Genomic DNA, 22,500 nt, shown 5'->3' with positions numbered 1-22,500 from the left:
TGTGTGTGTGTGTGTGTGTGTGTGTGTGTGTGTGTGTGCGTGTGTGCGTGACAGGGGATGTACATCAAATCGACGTACGACGGGCTCCATGTCATCACCGGAACCACGGAGAATGTGAGTTGGCAACGTGAATGAATAAGATGTTTACTCTGAACATGTATTTACCTGCTTCCATATTCTTTGCCTTGCGTCAAACAATGAAAATAACCGATCACCAAGTACATCGGCTATTGTTGAAGTTTGTGCAATTTTTTAAAGTTTTTGCCCAATACTGACGTGACCAAAATAGTGATGCCAATGCTGGTTTTACTGAAACCTGAACACCGCTGATCAATGCATAGCTCCGCGACGCGTTGTCAGCACAATAACCCCGGCAATGCCAGGCAAGATGATATCAGCTGGTAACATAATAATACAAAGTGGGTTGGTGTCTGGGTGAGCCAGAAATGGCACCAGTGTATTATATTTGATGGCCCCTGGTGTTGATAATATTATTATATCTTTAATACTATTGTATATAATGTTGGTGATATATCCAATTACTGTGCAGTACATTATGTACCTTAAATGGGAAAGTTTCTTAGCATTTTTCAGCGCTTCCGAAATCCAGACTGTATTTCGTCGCCATCGGGCGGAAACCTTACAAGTCCAAAACCATTCCTTTTTTATTGTAGTTTTAAAAACGATTTAAAGTATCTAAAATAGCTACAACCCGCAGGGCGTTGCTGTGAGCTTGTAGCTCCGCTATTTTCACCACTTTAGTGCGACACTCTCGTATGATGGAGAGCGTTAATAATTGCCCAAACAAAAAAGTTGAAATATTATGGAGATACGAGGTTTCTGGCCGACAGCAACGATTTGAAAATGACGTGAGCCAACAGTCTGTCCCAAGAGACTAATTATGAGCTAAGATAACAGTTGTCACATGACTCAGTGTGTGTGTGTACAGTATATTCTCCCTGGTGTCTGCCGGAATGTCTTCAGTGTATATCGTCGTTGTCGGGCAGAAACCTCGTATCTCAGAGTTAAAAGTAAAGCCCTGCTTCACAATACAAGGCCATCGCACAAAAGTAGTGAAAACAGCCGATCTACAAGCACACAACGCCTCGCACCGCGAGGCGTTGTGTGCTTGTAGACCGGCTGTTTTCACTAGTTTAAATCATTTTTAAAATGATAAATGCAAAACGAACGGTTTTGGACATAGGCCTACTAGGTTTTCACCCGACAATGATGATATGTTTGCTGTTTAGGAAAATAAAACCCACGCCTTTGCTTTTGACCGCTTCTGACCGCTTTTTGACCGTTCATTTTTACTGTTTTTTCTCTGTCTACAATGTTTGATATTTGAGTGAAAAAGTTAAAAAAATCTAACAAACATATTAAAACTGGCATCACCTATTTTGTTCAGATTTGTACAAATGTATAAGCCTAGGTGATAGCTATAGAAAACTACACCGCGGTGAGGTGATAGCTCTTCACCTTGGACTATGATAGAGGCTTAAGGGTTTGTGTGGTTATTCACAAAATGTGAAGAGTTTTTTTTTTAAATATATTCAACCCATGACCATCTCTCTCTCTCTCTTTCTCTCTCTCTCTCTCTCTCTCTCTCTCTCTCTCTGTCTGTCCCTCTCTCTCTCTCTCTCTCTCTCTCTCTCTCTGTCCCTCTCTCTGTCTCTCTCTCTCTCTCTCTCTCTGCAGTCCCCAGCAGACCAGTGTAAGAAGATCCATGCAGGGGACGAGGTCATTCAGGTCAACCATCAGACCGTGGTGAGTCACCAGGAGACCCCTCAGACATCTGTCTGTCTGTCTGTCTGTCTGTCTGTCTGTCTGTCTGTCTGTCTGTCTGTCTGTCTGCTGCTGGGGTAATCAGCTGGGGTAATCAGCTGTCAGTCAGATCTTTCCTCATTCATATATCTGCTGATCATTACATCACACTGTCATAATCCAATCAGAGCTCACACCAAGTAAGGGAGGCTCCTTTAAATACGGCTTGCATTCACTATAGCTCTGCTTGTCTTTGATCTGAAGCCTTGGATCCGCTGCTGCTTAGTTGCCTCCTCCACCCCAGCCTCCACCTTTTGATCAGAGTCTGGCATAGGCTCAAATACTTGTGACTTTATGTCTGCTGATTCAAGCTAATATGTCAATGTATTGCTATTGTCGGGGGTTTTGCTCAAAGTTCCCTGATTTTGCTTAGCAGGCATGCATGTGCAAAATTCAGGGAACATCTCCGAACACACCAAGTTTAACTGTTTACCATTTGTTGCAATAAATGGTTAAATCTACTTTGACGTGAGTGTTCCTGACTAATCTGGTTTCTGGTGTGTTCAGGAGTCGGTCCCCTTCCACTAACCTATTGTCCTCCCGGCAATGGACTAGGGTCTCGTACCACGCAAGATCAGACAGGTTTTGGGTAGCGAACATGCAAACTCCAGCTACTGTGTCGGAGGGATGGGACAATATGAACATTTCATATCACGATTATTGTGACAGAAGAAATCGCGATTTACGATATTATCACGATAATCAAAATCCATTATCCTGGGGGCGGAACATGCCAAAGAATAGCGACGCGTTTTGAAAAATGTATCTGTAACAAATAATTCTCTTTTACCAATTATACAGTGGTACTGGATATGCAGCTCGGCAAATAAAAGGTGAATTGAACCCAGTGCATGACGGAGGACGATATCACGATAAATTAAATCTCCACGATATACGATTATCATGAGTGTTTTTTATCATGATAAATGATAATATCGCTTATTGTCCCATCCCTACTGTGTTGTGAAAAGCTGCAGCCAAGGCAAGCATTTCATACCAGCAGCGCGAGGCAGATCACACATACAGTATTGTACATATTACTGTATTGTAGTGGCTCTCAAAGTGGGAGCCACTCTCTGGGTTACCTGAGGTGGTTCCAAATGGACCCTTACAGGTCTGTATAACTCCTGAGAGTGAAGTAATGGCACCAAATGGACCCATAATGGAGGTCCTTGAAACTTAAATGTTTTGACCAGCTCTGCCACTGTGATAAACTGGTTCTGGAAACGGTGCCAAATGCGATGGAGACGATTCCAGGTCCTCCAACGTTGGATTCAGTTACTCCCAACCATGCAGTTTATACTGTGCCAGCACCAGTGTGGTTGGTGCGTCTGCCCAGTGTCTGCGCTGCTGTTCAGTTGTAATAAGACTGTCTTATCTGTCTGGGCTGGTGGTAGAGCTGCTGCCAGAGGCGTCAATTGGGTATGGCAAGGTAAGGCAGCTGCCATACCTTGGCTACAGGGGAAAATAATTGCGACCATAGATCGCAGTTTAGTATGAGAAACGTCACATCTTGACTTTGTCTTTCTGTCTGTTTGGTAACGCTTGTCTTTTTTGTTGATCGACTCTCACGCTCTGACATCACGCTCTGACATCTCTGTGATTTCAGGGGAACCAAATTCCTTTTATGCCCATATATGGAGATCCCTGATGTCATCAATATTAACCCTCTAAGGCCCGCATTAAGAAATACTTGAAATAAAAAATTGAAAAAAATCAGATGGTGTTGTAGGAGTCCTATTCAGAGGAAAATGTAATGTTTTTTTCAAAAAAATGTTTTTGTAAGATTTTATAGCCATAAATCAAAAATCATAAATCATGCTCTAATTTACATATGGGGGATATTTTTCACAATAATAACATATGTACATGTTCTAGACATTCTAATGATCACCAAAAAAAATAGTACAGGCATTTTACTTATGTTTTTGTGAGGTATAGCTTCCATGAAAAAGTGAGATGTTGTTCGTCAAAACTCTGGAATTTCAGCGGGTGTGGCGGGTGTGAATGTCAGCCCCTGTGGGGGGTATTTATATGCAAATATTGTGGCCAATGGCATTGTAATACTAAACAATAGAATCCAATGGTAGTGTTTAGGTGGTAGGGGGAGCTAAAATAAAATGATTTAAACCTTTTTTTGGATAAAATACAAACGTTGTAATATTACAACCGTGGGCCTTAGAGGGTTAAGCCCATATCTGTGAATGCCAACATAATAATCACTGTGATGTCAGGGGAACCAAATCCCTTTGGCCAGATGCCCAAGACATGGCGTGTCCTCGCTTTTCACCCTTTTCGCCCTTATAGGCATCTTACTGGTAAAATGTACTTCTTAAAATAAATTCATCATGCCTGCTGCTAAGGTACCGGTATGGCAACATGACTGGTGTCTTGCACGCGATGTTGCCATACCTTAGCTTTTGCTGAACCGACGCCACTGGCTGCTGCAGGAGCTCTGCTTTGGTGGAACACAGGACACTCTGTCTGTCTGCAGTTTACTGTAGTCAGGAACACTCACGTCAAAGTAGATTTAAACATTTGAGCTGACTTGCATAAACCAACGCCAAAGCTTCATTTGTACGTAGCTGCTGCCGCTCTGCTTTGGTGGAATACGGGACAGTGAGGACACAATGTCTGTCTACAGTCTGTGGTCGTCGTCGAGGTGCTGGTGGTGCTTTGGCTTTTAATTGTGTACTCTGGAAACCGGGAGGCATTTCAAATGGAAATGATCCCTATGAATCTTCAGATTCGGGACTTCAGATTTGGGGTGGGAAAAAGCTTTGGTACGAGATCAGTGCTCATCCAATCAAAAAGAATATTGTTGCCGTTGTGCGGAAAGTGATGTCCAAAACTGTTACTTTTCAGGCATAACATTCAAAAATAGCAAAAATAGCTTGTAGATAGGCTATTTGATGTAGTATCATTCATTTATGAGGAAAAAACATAAGTAAAAGTATTGAGCTAAGGGTTATGTTTTCTGCCCGACAGCAACGATATGCTTCTTCACCAGGGGTCTTCAACGTTTTCAGGCCAAGGACCCCTTAGTTGAGAGAGTGATAAAGCAGGGACCCCCACTACATATTGTATAAAATTGTGTTGGAGATTAAAAATCACAGATTTCTTAGACAGAGTAGACTTGTTTGACAGCACTATCATCAGTGTTGGTTGTTGGTCTAATGTGTATTTTTAGACATTTAACCACTTGAACCAACAATACGTAGTCTGACTGCTCTTGTTTCCCACTACATTAAACCTCTTTGCCAAGAATAGCAGATCTACAAGCTCACAACGCCTCGCAGCGCGAGGCGTTGTGAGCTTGTGGATCGGCTATTCTTGTACTGTAGATTGGATATTCTTGGCTAATCCACACATAATAGGGATACCAGGGTTCAAGTGGTAGTGTTTAAAAAAAAAGTTCTTATCACACAAAGATTTGGATTCAGATTCAGATTACTTTATTAACCATTGTGTAATACACATAGGAATTTGCTTTTGGCATACTACATTTTTGCATTCAAATCATTTTTTCACATATAACATAAAAACTAAAAACAGACAAACACCAAACAACACCGACAGAACGCAACACGTAGTCACCAACACGTGGAGGACCCCCTGTAGTGACTCTGAGGACCCCCTAGGGGTCCCGGACCCCCTGTTGAAGAACCCTGTTCTACACAGAACTGATTCTAAAATGGAACCCGGTATCAAACTCCAACCTTATGCACAGGTTCTGCTTGGGTCCCGGAGCCCCTGTTGAAGACCCCTGTTCTACACAGAACTGATTCTAAAATGGAACCCGGTATCAAACTCCAACCTTATATGCACAGGTTCTGCTTATTTCAGACAGGATAGCATAAACAGGAAGCGTATTTCCAGATGGAATGGAAGTGGGGACGTTGTCATTATGGCCTCCATTGCCTTTCTGAAAAGAGAGCTCATTACACTCACTGTTTGAATAGGCTTTCCAAATGTGTTCCCTTGCGTGTCGATGTGCTTCTCATGTGAATTGCATGAGTGTGTGTGTGTGTGTGTGTGTGTGTGTGTGTGTGTGTGTGTGTGTGTGTGTGTGTGTGTGTGTGTGTGTAGCAGGAGGTTGATTGACAGTGAGAAAGCTGTGTTATCTCTCTCTCTCTCTCTGCAGGGTGACAGCACCGAAGCAGTGGTGGGAAAAGTACTACTGCAATGTAGAATTACTCTGTTACAAGTAAAAGTCCAGAATTAAAAAATGTCTTGAGTAAAAGTACAAACGTATTGGTATTAATATGTACTTAAAGTAGCAAAAGTTTTCTAATGAAAACAAATCTTTTGAAAATAGGAGATTGGTTAATGTATGTTTTATAATAATAATCAAAATCTACAAAGTAACAAGTAACAAATGTTTTCAAATATATATATTTTTTTGGGGGGAGCTTTTATGCCTTTATTGATAGAACAGTAGACTGACAGGAAACGGGGAGAGAGATGGGGAGTGACATGCGGCAAAGGTCGTCGGGATCGGTAATCGAACTGGCGACGCCGCGGCAACCATGCCTATGTGGCGGTGCCAAAGCGGTATGACCAGCGCCTTGACCAGTAGGCCACGGGACGCATGTTTTCAAAGAATTATAGTGGAGTAAAAGTACAACATTTGCCTCTGAGTTGTAATGGAGTAGAAGTACAAGTACAGAAAATTGTACTTAAGCACAGTACTTGAGTAAATGTACTTTACTTTACGCCACTGCACCGAAGTCACCCTGCTGTCAAGCCATCATTACTCCCACCACCACCCCTCTCTCTCTCTACGCTGTGATCCCTCGCTCTGGGGGGCGAGCCCCCTGGGACTGAGAGAGAGAGAGAGAGAGAGAGAGAGAGAGAGAGAGAGAGAGAGAGAGAGAGAGAGAGAGAGAGAGAGAGAGAGAGAGGCGGGGGGATATTACAAAATAGTCTATAGGGATGCTGCTGAAAGGGGGAAGAGCTGGGAGAGAGATTGGAGGAAAAACGGGAACAGGGAGAAAAGAGGGTACCGGATGGGAAGGAGGAGATGAAGGATGAAAGGGGGGGGAAAGGACGGCGGAGAAGAGACCTCTTCTGTCAATACCGTGCTTTTTAAGAGAGAGGGGCCGTGTTAGGAGGATTCACACTGCCACCTCTGTCTCTCTGTCTTTGTCTCTATATCAAACGTTTTTGTCTCAGGGCACACCATAAATATTGTTTTAATCCGAGGCACCCCTACATTATAATTTTCACTCCCAGCACCTTATATTTATAGCATATCGTCGTTGTCGGGTGGAAACCTTGTACGTCCAAAACTGTTCGTTTTGTATTTACCATCTATAAAATTAACTAAACTAGTGAAAACAGCCGATCTACAAGCACACAATTTGTGTGCTTGTAGATCGGCTGTTTTCACTAGTTTTGTACCATCTATAAAATTAACTAAACTAGTGAAAACAGCCGATCTACAAGCACACAATTTGTGTGCTTGTAGATCGGCTGTTTTCACTAGTTTTGTGCGACAGACGTTTCTGCCTGACAGTGACGATATTTTAGTGATTATGTTGAGAGGAAACCGTTGAGATAATAGCCATTTTGGTCAGAACTGACTGAAAATGATACTAAATATTTCTTCAAGTGTCCAAATAAATTCCAAATATTATCAAATGATCTCACGGCACCCCTGGACTGCTGTTGCGGCACCCCGGGGTGCCCCGCCACCCACTTTGAAAACTCCTGCTCTATATCAATATCCAACTGTAAATGCCCAGAATCCCCCCCCCCCGCGCATATCTTGAGAACCGTCCATCCGAGAAAAAAAAAAAAAAAAAACTCTTAGGCTGTGTTGTGTTGAGCTGCATGGTGGGCAAACAAGTTAGAAGTGAGTGAGTGAACAACTTTCTCCCAACTAGGGAAGACATGCTTTATATTAAGACTTTTCTGCCGCTGTGCAGAACCGTGCAGAACCGCTTTTAACAAAAAAAATAAAATAAACAAATAATTTCCTGGGAAAAAACTGATTTTATTTCTTTATGTACTTTATGCTCTGGTTCTGTTTGGATTGTTCTGGCCCGGTTTTTGCTTCCTGTCTGCCTACTTCCATGGCAGTGCAGCTCAAGGTTACTAATAGTTAAAACTAAGCTAAAACTTGAAACAAGGTGTGAAAAGATTTTTAGTGAATCACTTTCCGGCGTCCCTACTTTGGGCATGTCATCATAGATAGAATAATATTTTCAGTGATTCTCACAAAAGTGTTTAGTTGATTAACTCCTATATAAAAAAAAGATTTAGGCTTACATTTCTAAATTTCCTTAATCTAATAACGCAAAAAAAATGAAAAATTGCGTCAGAAATCTGCCCACCCGCTCACCCGCCGGCTGGAGGGACGGCCTGTCGTCCCTTAAGCCAATTTTAATATAGGATTGAAGCCTAATTGTAGAATACATTTGAATATGTTTGGTACTCTATGCATATTTAGGTGGACCTGGTACTGTATCTCTGGACATTATGTCATTATATCGTATACAGTATACAACAGAGCTGTGTGTGTGTGTGTGTGTGTGTGTGTGTGTGTGTGTGTGTGTGTGTGTGTGTGTGTGTGTGTGTGTGTGTGTGTGTGTGTGTATATATGTGTAGTTGTGTACGTGTGCCTGTTCGTGTGCGTGCGTGTGTTTATGCGCATGCATGTGTCCAATCAATAGCCTGACGAGGGTTGAGTGCTGGAGTACTGGTTTGGCCACAAGGAAACACTGCAGTCAGCACTTTAACGTCACACACACACACACACACACACACACACACACACACACACACACACACACACACACACACACACACACACACACACACACTTCTCCTCTTTCACATTAGTCTCTCTGTCTTCCGTCCTCTAATCTCTTTTTACTGCTTATTCCTCATTAGAACAACAGCCTCTCTTCCTGTGAGTCAGTAAATCTCTGTTTCTTCAGCCAATCGGGCCCACAGGGACTAAGTGGTGTTCGGGCGGCTTGCTGTACACTCTCTGGGTGCAGTGACAGGTGACATAATGACCTGTTTGGCTGATGTCACCCTACAGCTGGCAGCCACCGTGTGACACTCTGATGTGTGAACCATGTCCATGGTACACAGAAGCAGTGTGACATGCAGCGCAGTGATCTGCTGTGTGTGTGCGTGTGTGCGCGTGTTTGTGTGTGTGTGTGTGTGTGTGTGTGTGTGTGTGTGTGTGTGTGTGTGTGTGTGTGTGTGTGTGTGTGTGTGTGTGTGTGTGTGTGTGTGGGTATGGCAGCTGCCACACCTTGGCTACAGGGGAAACAAAAAAAATTACTTCTTAACTCATTCCCTGCTAGGCCCGATAGTCTCGAGAATATTTTAATGTCTCTACCCGCCAGGCCCGATAGTCCTGAGAATTTCCCGTTTTTGAAAGAAAAAGATTATTTTGTTTGAAATCTGTGAGCAATGTACACACACGTGGTGCATTACCTAGGAAAGGACATGACATTATCAGTGCACTATGAATTACATGGAAGTCTATGGAGACAGAGGCATATGAGAGTACAAAGGTATTTATAAATGGCGGGGTATGAGTTAAAGATGGGGGCCTTGGGGGGCCCCAATCGAGACGTCACTGATTGGTCCAGGTCCTGACGTGCTTGCTGGGATGGCAACATGACTGGTGTCTTACACGCACGCGAAGGCACAGCTCTTTTGCTGAACTGACGCCACTGGTGTGTGTGTGTGTGTGTGTGTGTGTGTGTGTGTGTGTGTGTGTGTGTGTGTGTGTGTGTGTGTGTGTGTGTGTGTGTGTGTGTGTGTGTGTGTGTGTGTGTGTGTGTGTGTGTGTGTGTGTGTGTGTGTTCGTCAGGTGGGCTGGCAACTGAAGAACCTGGTCAACGCTCTGAGGGAGGACCCCTGCGGAGTCATCCTCACGCTGAAGAAGAGACCCCAGAACACGCTGAGCTCCACGCCCGCCCTACTCAGGAACGTCCGCTGGAAGCCTCTGGGGCTGCAGGTAAGACCACCCTGCCGTGACACCATCATGCAATGACACCCCATGGAATAACACACCATGCAATGACACCCCATGCAATAACACACCATGCAATGACACCCCATGGAATAACACACCATGCAATGACACCCCATGGAATAACACACCATGCAATGACACCCCATGGAATAACACACCATGCAATGACACCCCATGGAATAACACACCATGCAATGACACCCCATGGAATAACACACCATGCAATGACACACCATGGAATAACACACCATGCAATGACACACCATGCAATAACACACCATGCAATGACACCTGAAAATGACCAAAAGTGTTTTTTTTTATGGAATATCCCTTTAATACATTATTGTCCTCTATAACTGCAATGCAGTTTTCTTTGCCCTATTAAATATGGGGTGGCAGTGGCTCAGGGGTAGAGTGGCCAGTAGAGCAGCCGGTTCCCATCCCATCAAAGTGTCCTTGAGCAAGATGTGGTTGGTTTCCTTTGCCATTGGTGTATGAATGTGTGTGTGAATGGGTGAATGCAATGCACAATCTTCTGTATGTAAAGCGCCTTTGATAAAATATATAAATGCACCATTTACCATTTAAATATCTTGGCCGAAAATAGCCGTGGTTAAGCAGGGAGGCAAAGATTTAGTTGGGCTTATTGGTCAGCTGCCATATAACACCTAGGGCAGATTAGACTTTAGCTCACACTGAACAGTCAGCTGCTGTACGCACTCTAGGGAAGATATACGCCATCTGACAAATCAGAACGAGTTGATCCTTTTGATCACTTCCATCGCCCATGGCAAATAAAGGCTGGGTGTTACTCACGTTCCCATCTGTTGCCTTGCTTTGTGGTGCTGGTGTGAACCACGAGAGGGCCCGACCAAGTCTAGTCCCTCGAACGCACGAACATACTTGACAAAGAAACTGATCCAGGTACTGATATGATGCGGCCTCCGGCATGCTGAACAAACATTCATACAAAGCCCTGCATGCTGTCATCATCGTCCTTCTACCGCCGTTTGTAGACAGATCCCTGGCTTTTTTACGGAACATACAGTATATCGTCGTTGTCGGGTGGAAATCTCCAAGTTTCAAATTTGTATGTTCTTTGAAGTAAAGCCCTGCTTCATTGTACAAGGCTGTCGCACAAAAGTAGTGAAAACAGCAGATCTACAAGCACACAACGTCTCGCAGTGTCGTAGATTTCTATGATTATTGCATAAAAATATACTGAGAAAAGAAAGGTTCGAGAAGTGTTCAAACAATCAATATTTATTCAAAAAGGAGCTCCGAGCTGACAGCACTACACCCATCTGGTATAGTCTCCAACTCCAGTTTACAGGTTATACAGCCCTCTTATACACTTCAGAGAGACTTTAAAATAAATCAGAGTCGAGTTAACAAACATCCAAATAAGGTTTTTAGTCAGGAATACTTCAGACAGGACATGACATTCTGGTAACAGGTGAAGGAGTGACTCACACAACAGTTGTTCTCAAGCCTAAAATAAAACACCCTGACATGACTAATCCAATGACATGACCTTCTGATTACCTTAAGGACAAAACAAAGTTACATTTTATAAAAATCTACAACAGCGGTGCGAGGCGTTGTGTGCTTGTAGATCGGCTGTTTTCACTAGTTTAAATCATTTTTAAAATGGAAAATGCAAAACGAACGGTTTTGGACATACAAGGTTTTCACCCTACAACGACGATATACATACCAGCCGAGCCCACATTTTGTGTCTGTTTACCGCCTGAGAGTGTTTCACTGAAGCAACAAGTCACCAGCAGTGTACTTCTGCGGTTAAAGAGGAAAAGTGTCCTAAAAAGAGTCGACAGGCCGTTGAATTTCATCTGGATCCTGACAGAATAGGGTTCGGGAACGCTTAGATTTTAACCACCTGCCTTCTGGTACTTTTTTGTAGACGGGAGGATTTTATAAATTGCCAAATATTCCCTGCCCCCTTTTTTCATATTTAGTTGGTATGGCAAATCCTGAATTCTCCACATATTTCTGTATAGTGTTGTTATTGGCTCACCTGCCGGTGAGTTACCCCTACTGAGAGGATGTATAGTAGTGCCTCTGTCCCACTCCGGGACTCCCTCTTTCCCAGGTGTTTCGACTAGATGGGCGTGGTTTTGAGGTTAGGTTTAGGCATAATTTCCGTTAGGGTTAGGGTTAGGTTAGGCATAGTGTTTGTGAGGAGAGATAACAGGCAAATGTTGATCAAAATAACAATTCTTTCTTGTAACTAAGTAATGCAGACTTTTTTTTAACAATAATTTAACTCCAGGTCAATTTGGTTTAATGTTACGCTCTCAGGAGTTTTATTAGGCCTATTGTTAAATAATATTGTTAAATAATTGGGTTGGGGTTAGGGTTAAGGTTAGGTTTAAGCATAGTTTTACCGAGGTTGGGGTTAAGTGTATGCATAAATTTAACCATGACCACCTTGTCGAAACACCTGGGAAAGAGGGAGTCCCGTCCCACTCCACCTGTTCAACACCCCAAGTTGACAGGAGCCAACCCCAGTCCCTAGAACAGGGTTCCCCAATAGGCGGCCCGCGGGCCATTTGCGGCCCGCGGGGGGCTACTGTCTGGCCCCCACCAACCCCAGTAATAATGGTGGTATAAGAGCAGCAACAACACTAGAATATCGTCATTGTCGGGTGGAAATCTTATATCTCCAAATGTGTACGTTCTTTCGCAAATCATACAAGGCCGTTGCACAAAAGTAGTAAAAACAGCAGATCTACAAGCACACAACGCCTCGCGGTGCGAGGCGTTGTGTGCTTGTAGATCGGCTGTTTTCACTAGTTTAAATAATTTTTAAAATGATAAATTTTTTTGTTTTTGGACATACAAGATTTTCACCCGACAACAACGATATCTGAACTGTCGCTGGAGTAGCGGGAACGCCACCGTCGCCCCCTGCAATGTTGTGGCCCTCGGCTTGGTACCCTAGACATGATTCGGCCCTTGGGGAAAACTAATTGGGGAACCCTGCCCTAGAAGCTGCTAACGCAGTGACAAATAAAAGGTCGTCCTTCCAACCCGACTTCCCTCGCCAAAACGCGGCCACATTGTGTTCGTACAGTACAGTTCAGCCGAGCCAGGCGCACCGCATAGGATTCAAACCCCTAAACTCTGAGGTGTTGGACTGCTTCTTTTTATCCCGTGCGGCACTCAAGTGCCTAATTATTTGTTGTTTTAGTTTTTGTAATGCAATTAGTGGTAAAGCAATATCTACTTGTACCCAAATAAACACAAATTAGCTGCCAAACCTTTCTCAAACCATAGCAGACACTGGTTCCATATTTTTCTCTGTCGGTGGAAATCTCGTATGTCCTAAACTGTTACAAATAGTAGGAGATTTACAAGCTCAAAGCGCGTCGCGAATTGAGCTTGTGGATCTGCTACTTTTGGTGCTTTTGTGTGACGCTAGGCGTTAATTAAAAAAACACATCTATCCAAGTATCTCCATATCTCCAAGTTTCAAATGCGTATGTTTTTTTTTCGTGAAAAAGGAAAGCCCTGCTTGATCAAACAAGGCTGTCGCACAAGACTAGTGAAAATAGCAGATCTACAAGCACATAACACCGCGAGACGTTGTGTGCTTGTAGATCAGCTGTTTTTACTATTTTAAATCGTTTTTCTTTTTCTTTTTTTTTAACAGTAAATACAAAACGAACGGTTTTGGACACACACCCGACAACAAGGATTTCGTTGTTGTCGGGTGAAAACCTTGTATGTCCAAAACCGTGAAAACAGCCGATCTACAAGCACACAACGCCTTGCACCGCGAGGCGTTGTGTGCTTGTAGATCTGCTGTTTTCACTACTTTTGTGCGATGGCCTTGTATGATGAAGCAGGGCTTTACTTTGCGAAAGAACGTACAAATTTGAAACTTGGAGATACAACGTTTTCACCCGACAACGACGATTTGCTTCCATTCATAGAGCCATCCATTCATCCATGAGAGTGCCAGGTGTGAAGCACCAGTGGTCAACCTGGCACGATCTGGTTTCCATTTCCAGCCTGGCACAGACACAACTTCGACAATACATGGATGTTATTCTTTTCCTCCACAACTGAGCCAGAAAACCACATGCATAGAAACAGACACAGACCCGGTGTTTTATTGCCAGAAGTCGCTCTGTCCCGTCGGCCATCACATTCCCAGTGTTTAGTGTAATTATCATATTTTAACCTAATATTTGACCCAGAATTGGAACGCTAGGGCGATTAAAAGCTATGGTCAAATCTTTTTTTCAGATAACTACTTTTGTGTGACTTTGTATGATGAGGGCCTTGATATACAAAAAAAGAAAAACATACAGATTTGAAACTTGGAATACAAGGTTTCTGCCTGACAGTGACGACATAGCAACATAATAATAAATATTTGACGTTTTTCAGAAAGCCTAGGTCAGTATTTAGAAGGGGTTTTTAGAATCGTCCGCGGTCCTAAATGGATTAACGGTAAAGGTTAAAAAGTTTGTATTCGTCTGGTTCATCTGGTTCCAAAGTTAACAGCCGAAACCTTTTCCGAGTGGCAGCCAAATTGCCCACCAGGGCAACCCTGGGCGCCCCCACTAAATCATCTGGGCACACGTGCTGTGCTGCCTGGGCTGCATCTGGGGCAGATCGGGCGCTCTTAGACTGATTTGCAACTTGGCCTCATATCTCCCCGAGTCCCTGGACTACAGAGACACACAAGGTCACCGGAAGGTGGATCCGCTCTTTCATTTGAACCTGACAGATGCCCCGCCGGGCAGCTCTTTTTCATTCTGACATTAATTATTGATGTTGACCCGAAAGGCAAAAAAATGCTGGTTTAGCAGGAGTGGAATATATATATATATAAAAAAGTAAAAAATGAAATGAAATAAAGCATTCAGCAGATTATATCGTATCATGTTTCATCTGTATTTGAAATGTTTTACCACTCTTCCTATTTCAACGAACACGCACTCACACATACTACTACGCGCGCGCACAGAAAAAACGCTGGGCTCGGTTCGGTGAACGCTATAAGGAGAGCTTGTGCTGAGATAGCTTTTCCAGATTTGTTCAAATTTAGGAGAGTGCGAGGAGGAGGGCGGAGGAAGAGTGAGGATGGGAAGGGGTGAGGAAGGAAGAGGAGAAGGTTATTGGTCTACTCCTTCTCTTCTTCTTTCCTCTCCTCTTCTCAGAGAGAGAGAGAGGAGGGGAAGAGGACAGAAGAGGAGGAGAGGGAGGGAGGAAGGGGGAGGATAGAGGAGAGGAAGAAAGGATGAAGAATAGAGAGTGGGGGACGAAGGGGAAGGAGAGAGGATGAGCGGAGGGAGGGAGGAAGACGAAGGACGAAGAAGGAGGAAGGGCCGGCGTGAGCGCTCTGCAGTGGTGTCTGCGTGTGTCAGACCTCTGTGTTCCATATAGCTGCTATTTATAACCATGCATAACATTAGTCTAATTCATTTACATGCTACATGCATGCTTTGATCTCCGCTCAGCGCTTTGTTGCTCTCCGTCTCTCTGTCTCTATGTCTCTCTCTCTCTCGTGCCCGCTTGCGTTTCTCCTCTAGGTCTCCCCCTTGCCTCTCTTTTCCTCTCGCCAACCCCCTCTCTCTCTGAGGGAGAGAGAAAACCAGCTCTTCGTACAGTATGTGAATGTATGCATGAGCGTGTGTATGTGTGCGCGTGGCCGCGTGTGTGTGTGTATGAATGTATGCATGAGTGTGTGTGTGTGTGTGTGTGTGTGTGTGTGTGTGTGTGTCCAAAACTGTTCGTTTTGCATTCATCATTTTAAAAATGATTTAAACTAGTGAAAACAGCGCGACGGCGTTGTATGATGAAGCAGGGCTTTACTTTGCGAAAAAAACGTATACGTTTGAAACTTGGGAGATATGAGGTTTCTGCCCGACAGTGACGATAAACTAGAAAGATGTCATTGGAAATTGCAAGTGTGGTTGCCGTGACATGAGTCACACTTGCAAATATCTCTGTATCTGTCAGTCCTTGTTCCTATTTGAGCAGTGCTAACCATTCCGTCCTTGTCCCTGGACAACATGGAGATGTGTACACTATTCATTTGTAAAGGAAGCATTTGACTCCTCTGTGTGTGTGTGTGTGTGTGTGTGCGCGTGTGTGTGTGTGTGTGTGCGTGCGTGCGTGCGTGCGTGCGTGCGTGCGTGCGTGCGTGCACGTGTGATAGGCTGCATGAGCACTGGCTCTGGCAGGTTAGTGCCTCGTTACACCATTGTTCTCACTGCGTGTCAGGAGATTATTTCCCTGTTTCTGTGTATGTGTGCAGAGGATTATGGGAAGGTGTGTGTGTGTGTGTGTGTGTGAGAGAGAGAGAGAGAGAGCTCTGAGCTATCCGCTAAGAGACACATAGTCGCTGTTGGGTGAAAACCTAAAGACCCAGAGAGGTCAAAACATGTTGGCTCTTATTATTATGAAATAAAGTACCCAGTTTTTACGCCCGCTCTCCTCCTTTTTAAAACTTTTTTGAGTGCTCGGATCTGTCCTCTTTTGTTGTAGTCAGCTCTTGTTGATATTTTCCATTGGTTAACTATTTCTAACACCAGACAGACCTGACCACTTTCACTTTCAAATTGACCGGCACCGTGCAGTTACTGGTAAAATAGAGAAAACTCCTATAACGACGCAACGTGTTGTGAGCTCATCTACATTGCAGTATTGATACTTTTACTGAAGTACAAAATGTGAGTACTTTTTCCACCACTGCTACGCGCTGTGAGCCAGCGAGCTCACCAGAGAGCTGTCAGTGGGAGAGAAAGAGGGAGAAGAAAGGTGCTGCTTTAGTGTTTTAGCGGTTTATTTTCTGCTCTCGGAGAGACTTGAGCCCTTAATTATTCATAAACAACTACAGGCCGCTCCGCTAGCTCTACAACCACCGTCTGTACTCAGCAAATACTGGAGATAATAATTTACTACATTTGAAATGTCCTGCTAAACGACACGTGTGCCTGTGTTCTCGTGTGCACACGTGCGAGGTGCTGTGTGTGTGTGTGTGTGCGTGTGTGTGTGCTTGTGTGTGTGTGCGTGCGTGTGTGTGTGTGTGTGTGTGTGTGTGTGTGTGTGTGTGTGTGTGCGCACATGTGTACAGGGCTACTGATATTATTCTGATACTGTGCTGCTCCTTAGAGAGGCAGAAGGAACTACGGTATGTTGGTGTGGGTGGGGGGGTGGTGGTTTTGGGGGTGCGTGCGCCACACACACACCAACACACACACACACACACGCACGCGAGCAGCGCGCACAGCACGCACACGCACACACGCACACACGCATACACCACACACTCTAAGCCTGATTTTGGTGGTTTCTTCCAGAAGTGGTGGTCGTTCCGATGGATTCGAGACTCGACCCACAAATGAAACGAGTTATCTGCAAACGATCATGCGATTCGAGCCCCCAAGTCCTTTCATTTATTCCAGTGAATAATGACTTCCCCTCCCTCTGCTTCTGTGTGTTTAGTACTGGTGTATGCGTGAGTGTACACATTGCACATGCGTGCATGCATGTACTGGAAGCACGTACGGTATCAGAATCAGAATAGTTTTTATTGCCATATGGTTGTGTGCGTGCGTGGGTGAGTTTGTGCGTGTGTGCACGTGTGTGTGAGCGTATTAGATCAGCCACACCAAGATGAACAAATGACAAAAAGTCCTGTGTGTGTGTGTGGGGTGGGGGGGGGGGTGCGCAAGCGTGCATGTTTGAGATAGAGAGAGAGACAGTTACTAGTTTCATATTTTCATTTGGCTGATTCACATACCACGTCAACGTCCCCAGTCACAAAAACCTCTTTCTCTATGTACAAAATACATTAATTTTGGAGAAAATAAGGGGGAGAACAATTATGTTGAGTGATAAAAATATATATCGTCGTTGTCGAGTGGAAACCTTGTATGTCCAAAACCGTTTGTTTTGTATTTATCATTTAAAAAATGATTTAAATTATTGAAAACAGCCGATCAGCTGACGGCCTTGTGTGATGAAGCAGGGCTTCGCTTTGTGGAAAAATGTACAAATTTGAAACTTGGAGATACGAGGTTTCTGCCCGACACTCCGACAGTGACGATATTTTAGTTACCCAAGGCTTTGGAAGGAAGGAAAGGGAACTTTCTACCTCTGATGTTCGATGTTCAAATAGTAGAGATAATTGGAAAAAGGAATGAAAAGATACAAGCAATACTAAAATTAAAGGTGTCCGCTACAGTAAAAAAAATAAGTCCAAGAGTAGAGATTATGTAGAAATGAGAGTAGACAGCCAGGGAACAGCCCCCCCAAAACAGGTCTTTATCGACACCGCTTGTCAACACGCTTCAACCTAACAGGTCATCATCAGAACACGTACATGAATTGATTATTTGCCATGCTGAGCAGAGGACATTTGGAGAGGCAGAGAAGGCATTTGACAGACTTCTACACAGCTAATGTTGAAATCGTGCTGACCTTTTCTGTGTTGGTATACGGGTAATAAAACAACATAACGTCTCTAATGTCGTTAGAGAGAGTTGCGCTCCCTGCGTTTAAAATCATAAGCTGCTACTTTCCGTCTATTAGGTAGTTGAATCGATAGGTATCCCATGATGTAAATTCTGTTGTCATTGCAACATCACAGTGGGAAACACAGTACAGATAAAGTGTCAAGAATCAACTTTATTGACACATTACAGGTTTAAAGGTGTGGGGAATATTGTTTTTTTTTTTGCACAAGCTCCATCATTCGCGTTGTTTTCAGAAAGGAAGAAGAAGAAAAGGGAGGGGAGAGGGAGAGGGAGAAGAACAATCTTTCAGGAAAGACACATGTTAAAGAGAACAAATCTAACATATCTACATACACATAACATAAAACCAGCTCTTCGCGGGGGCTAATCCATCCCTGGGCAGGTCCACACAGAAAGAAAAGTCTGGATAGAGGAACACATCCACAAGAATAGAGGAAAGCTTCCAGTTGACACCAGGCCAGCCTGGTGACAGGCGGTGATCAGGCCTTGTTCAACAGTCTGATGGTAGCCGAGTGGAAGCTGTTCCGAAATCTGGTGGTAGATACAGATAGGATACAGATACAGATAAGAGTAGAGACATGCATCTAAACCAGTGGTTCTCAACCTGTGGGTCGGGACCCCCAAAATAATCATATTTTAACTGGGGACCCCCCACCCTGACGAGCACTAAGAGTTGAGGCATTACATTTTGTATAACACAGTTCTATTGTGAAAATAGCAGATTTACATGCTCACAACGCCTCGCAACGCGAGGCGTTGTGAGCATATAGATCGGCTATTTTCACAATTTCTGCCTCTAATATTTGACAATTTAGCCAATGTTTAATAAAAAGTCCTTAAATTGTCACTTTAGAAATGTGCAGATACCCCCTATAGTCTATACACTTAAACTTTATGTTGGTTTGTTCACTGTTGAGTGAGAAAATGTTGTAATGTTGCACATTAAGTTCATCATCTGGGGACCCCCCAAAATAATGTGGGGACCCCCCTGGGGGTCCCGACCCCCAGGTTGAGAACCACTGATCTAAACTACAGGAGTAATCAAATAATAAGAAAGGAGCGGTGCTGCGGTGGTGGAAAGTAACTAAGTACATTTTCTTAAGTACTGTTATACTTCGGTACGATTTTTAGGTATTTGTATGTTACTTGACTATTTCAATTTCTAATACTTCTACTTCTACTCGACTACATCTCAGATCCAAATATTGTACTTTTACTCCACTACATTTATTTGACAACTTCACTAGTTACTTTGTAGATTTTAAATATTAAACATACATTGACCACTTCAGCCCTATATAGACTTCACTATTTGAAAATAGGCGATCTACAAGCTCACTTGTGACTCGTTGTGAGCTTGTAGATCTGCCATTTTCAAATCATTTCATACATTTTGATTTTGAAAACATGAAATGGAAGATTTCTGCTTCACAAGTACTTTTACTTTTTATTTTAAGTATTTTGATGCCAATACCTTTGTACTTTTATTTAAGTAACAAATGTTAGTACTTTTTTCACCACTGGAAAGGAGTAAAGGCACAGAGATTACACTGACCTCTCCAACCCTGCAAACTTTTTCTTGACATCTCTGCCTTCGGGCACAAAGTTGTAGAGCATTCGGTGTAGAAGCTCTCGCCTACGCAGTAGCACCTACCCCTTGGCTGTTCACACATGAACTCTCTAGGAGCGGAGGTATAGATTAGGAGTGCAACGAGGCAAATCTAACTAGAAGATGCACTTTATTGGGAATACTGTGATTGTTTATTCGTGCATTAATGATTTTATTATATATTATTTTAAACTAGTGTTTTAGATGTTGAATCGCATGGCTACCCTAAGTAAAACTTCTATTCCTCTGTGTCAGCAGCAGAACAAAGCAAAGGCCTTGGTGGAATTGGCAGCCATTCTGAAAAAGAATTCAAGATAATAAAAATAAGAAGAAATCGCAGTCATCAGACTACAATATAGAGACATGAACATACACAATATAAACATAAGCAACAGCGTTTCCCCCATGTGGTAGAATGGACAGGGTGGAAGTTCAAGTATTATTAAAGGGCTACTACAAGAATGGTCTAGAAAGCACACTGGGGAAACATTGCACACCAATTCATGTCGTTATTTACAAATATTAACATGTCCTAGATAATCTAGATATTGATTTCCTCAGTAACTAAAAAACCTGAGAGACTAGGGCTAATTAGAACTGAAACAGGTGATGTTCGGTTGATAATGTACCTCAGTGGTACCAAAAAGAGAGATTTGGAGAAAGGCTCTATATAAATGCACCCTTTACCATTCATGTCTTTCAGTGATGTCTCACTTTTTTCTGAATGATTTTCTTTACCAGAGTGATTATATTCTGTCGAGATGAAGATAATGGGAGTGACCTTCTCTTTCAACGTATCGGACAGTAGAGCGGATCGATCCGTGTGTTTGGCTCCGTAGAGTGTCTGTCAATGCTGTAGTCTCTTTCTGAGAAGTGTTTTTGCATTTCTTCAGATCGTGACTTAAGTTCCTCTATTAGCCTGAAGAACTGACCCACTGATATATTGCATTCTGAGTCATTCGATGGACGATTGCTGTCTGAATGCAGTAATGTGTTGCGGCTCAAAGGCTTACGCTAGATAGTTGTTCTATAGGCTGTTATTACTATTTTTGTATACTGATACATCCAAAGAATGAATGCTTGTTTTGTGGGTCTTGGTTCCTCTGTAAGGTGAGGCTATTATCTGCATTGTTAACATGCTGCTTGACAAAAAGAACAAGTTCATTGTATTTCAGATGACCACAGTGTTATCTAACGGTATACAGTATCTACGTTACAGGTAGAAATTGGAAGATAAATAATGTATTTTTGCTAATGCTGGGGTTATTGTCTTCCCAATAACCCACAAAGAGCTTGGCATACAAATGCCACACCCATGTCAGTGTCCTGTAATAATGTGATATAAGAACCGTCACATTGGAAATAGATTGTGAAAAAAAAAATAGCTTAAAGAATACCTTCCGGCTAAGAAGAAAGTATGATGAAAATAATAATTATGGGAACTAATGGTTATTTTTGAGGTGTGGGCAATTTAAGTTTTGTTTCCTCTCCTTACTTCTTAGTGTATAAAGTTAAACCCCTTAAGGACCCCTTGATAATGATAGTTAGAAACCAATTGGACCCTGTTGATTGATTGATTGATTGATTGATTGATTGATTGATTGAATGCTTTATTAGTCATAAATGTAAACAGCACGGGGTACAGTCAGACATTAAGGCTAAAAGGATAACATAAAGAGGTCCTGGGGTCTTGTTTCCATTGTGGTCTGATCAGAGAGTTTACACCCTCATCAGAGAGTGTACAAATGGGACCATCTGTGAGGATCTGTCTGTGGAGATTGGGATGCCCAGTCATTATGAAATGGGGGTCTATGGCTTCAATTCAATTTCAAGAGGGTCCTTGAAATTAAAAGTGTTAAATGTCCATGGGCTCTCCTAAACAGGATGGTAAGTCTGGTACCAATCCCTTTATGAAGACATCTATGTATTGGGACAGGGGCTCGATATGACTTCCATTACCAGACACAATAGGCCTGAGGGGTGGGTTTACCGCTGATGGTAATCCATAGAACCCTGGGCACATGGGATGTTTAGTAGTCAAAAACACATTTTCTTGTTCAGTGAACCATCCTTTCTGTAGTCAATAAATGCATGCAAATGTGATGTTGTTTGTGGGATCGTAGAGTAAAGAATGTGAAAGAATGTGAATAGAACCCAGTAAGTACGGTATGTCCCACCATTCAAAGCTCCTGTTCCCTACAGACTTTAGCAACTATTTTGAAGCTGAACTTTCCTCTCCCGTTATTTGTAAGTTTGCTTCCCCCTTTTTCCTGTCTAGAAGTATCGCTCCAATTGAAGTATAGCTATTTGTAAAATAACTACCAACTAGCAAGCATGTTTACAGTTTGGAATCGGATGAGTGAATTGTTGATTGTTGATGTCACGCTGTGGTCTTTTCAGTATGCTTTGGTTCTGTCATATTGAGCAAATTCTCTTCAGTCTTGACTGAATAATGGTTCTAAAGCCTTGAAAACTTGACTATTATCTAAAAGTAAATGTTCTGTTGTAGAAGTCTCAGGTGACTCGACCGGTCACATATACCCAGCGGT

General features: G+C 43.0%; 1 protein-coding gene across 1 annotated transcript in view; it reads left to right on the top strand.

The window, feature by feature from the left end:
• The window catches only part of LOC308301550 (connector enhancer of kinase suppressor of ras 2), a gene marked incomplete at both ends in the record, with an annotated part of 123,942 nt that overhangs the window by 66,181 nt on the left and 35,261 nt on the right, over nucleotides 1–22,500 (top strand). The window contains 3 exons of the mRNA XM_080745570.1: nucleotides 55–114; nucleotides 1,699–1,767; nucleotides 9,662–9,808. Coding sequence (XP_080601696.1) covers nucleotides 55–114; nucleotides 1,699–1,767; nucleotides 9,662–9,808 — 276 coding nt within the window. The remainder of the gene's footprint in view (nucleotides 1–54; nucleotides 115–1,698; nucleotides 1,768–9,661; nucleotides 9,809–22,500) is intronic.

This window comes from Nannobrachium achirus, assembly GCF_963921795.1.
Source record: "Nannobrachium achirus genome assembly, chromosome: 17".
Classification (NCBI taxonomy): domain Eukaryota; kingdom Metazoa; phylum Chordata; class Actinopteri; order Myctophiformes; family Myctophidae; genus Nannobrachium; species Nannobrachium achirus.
The sequence above is the reverse complement of the archived record's forward strand: the minus strand, read 5'-3'. Positions and strand labels throughout refer to the sequence as shown.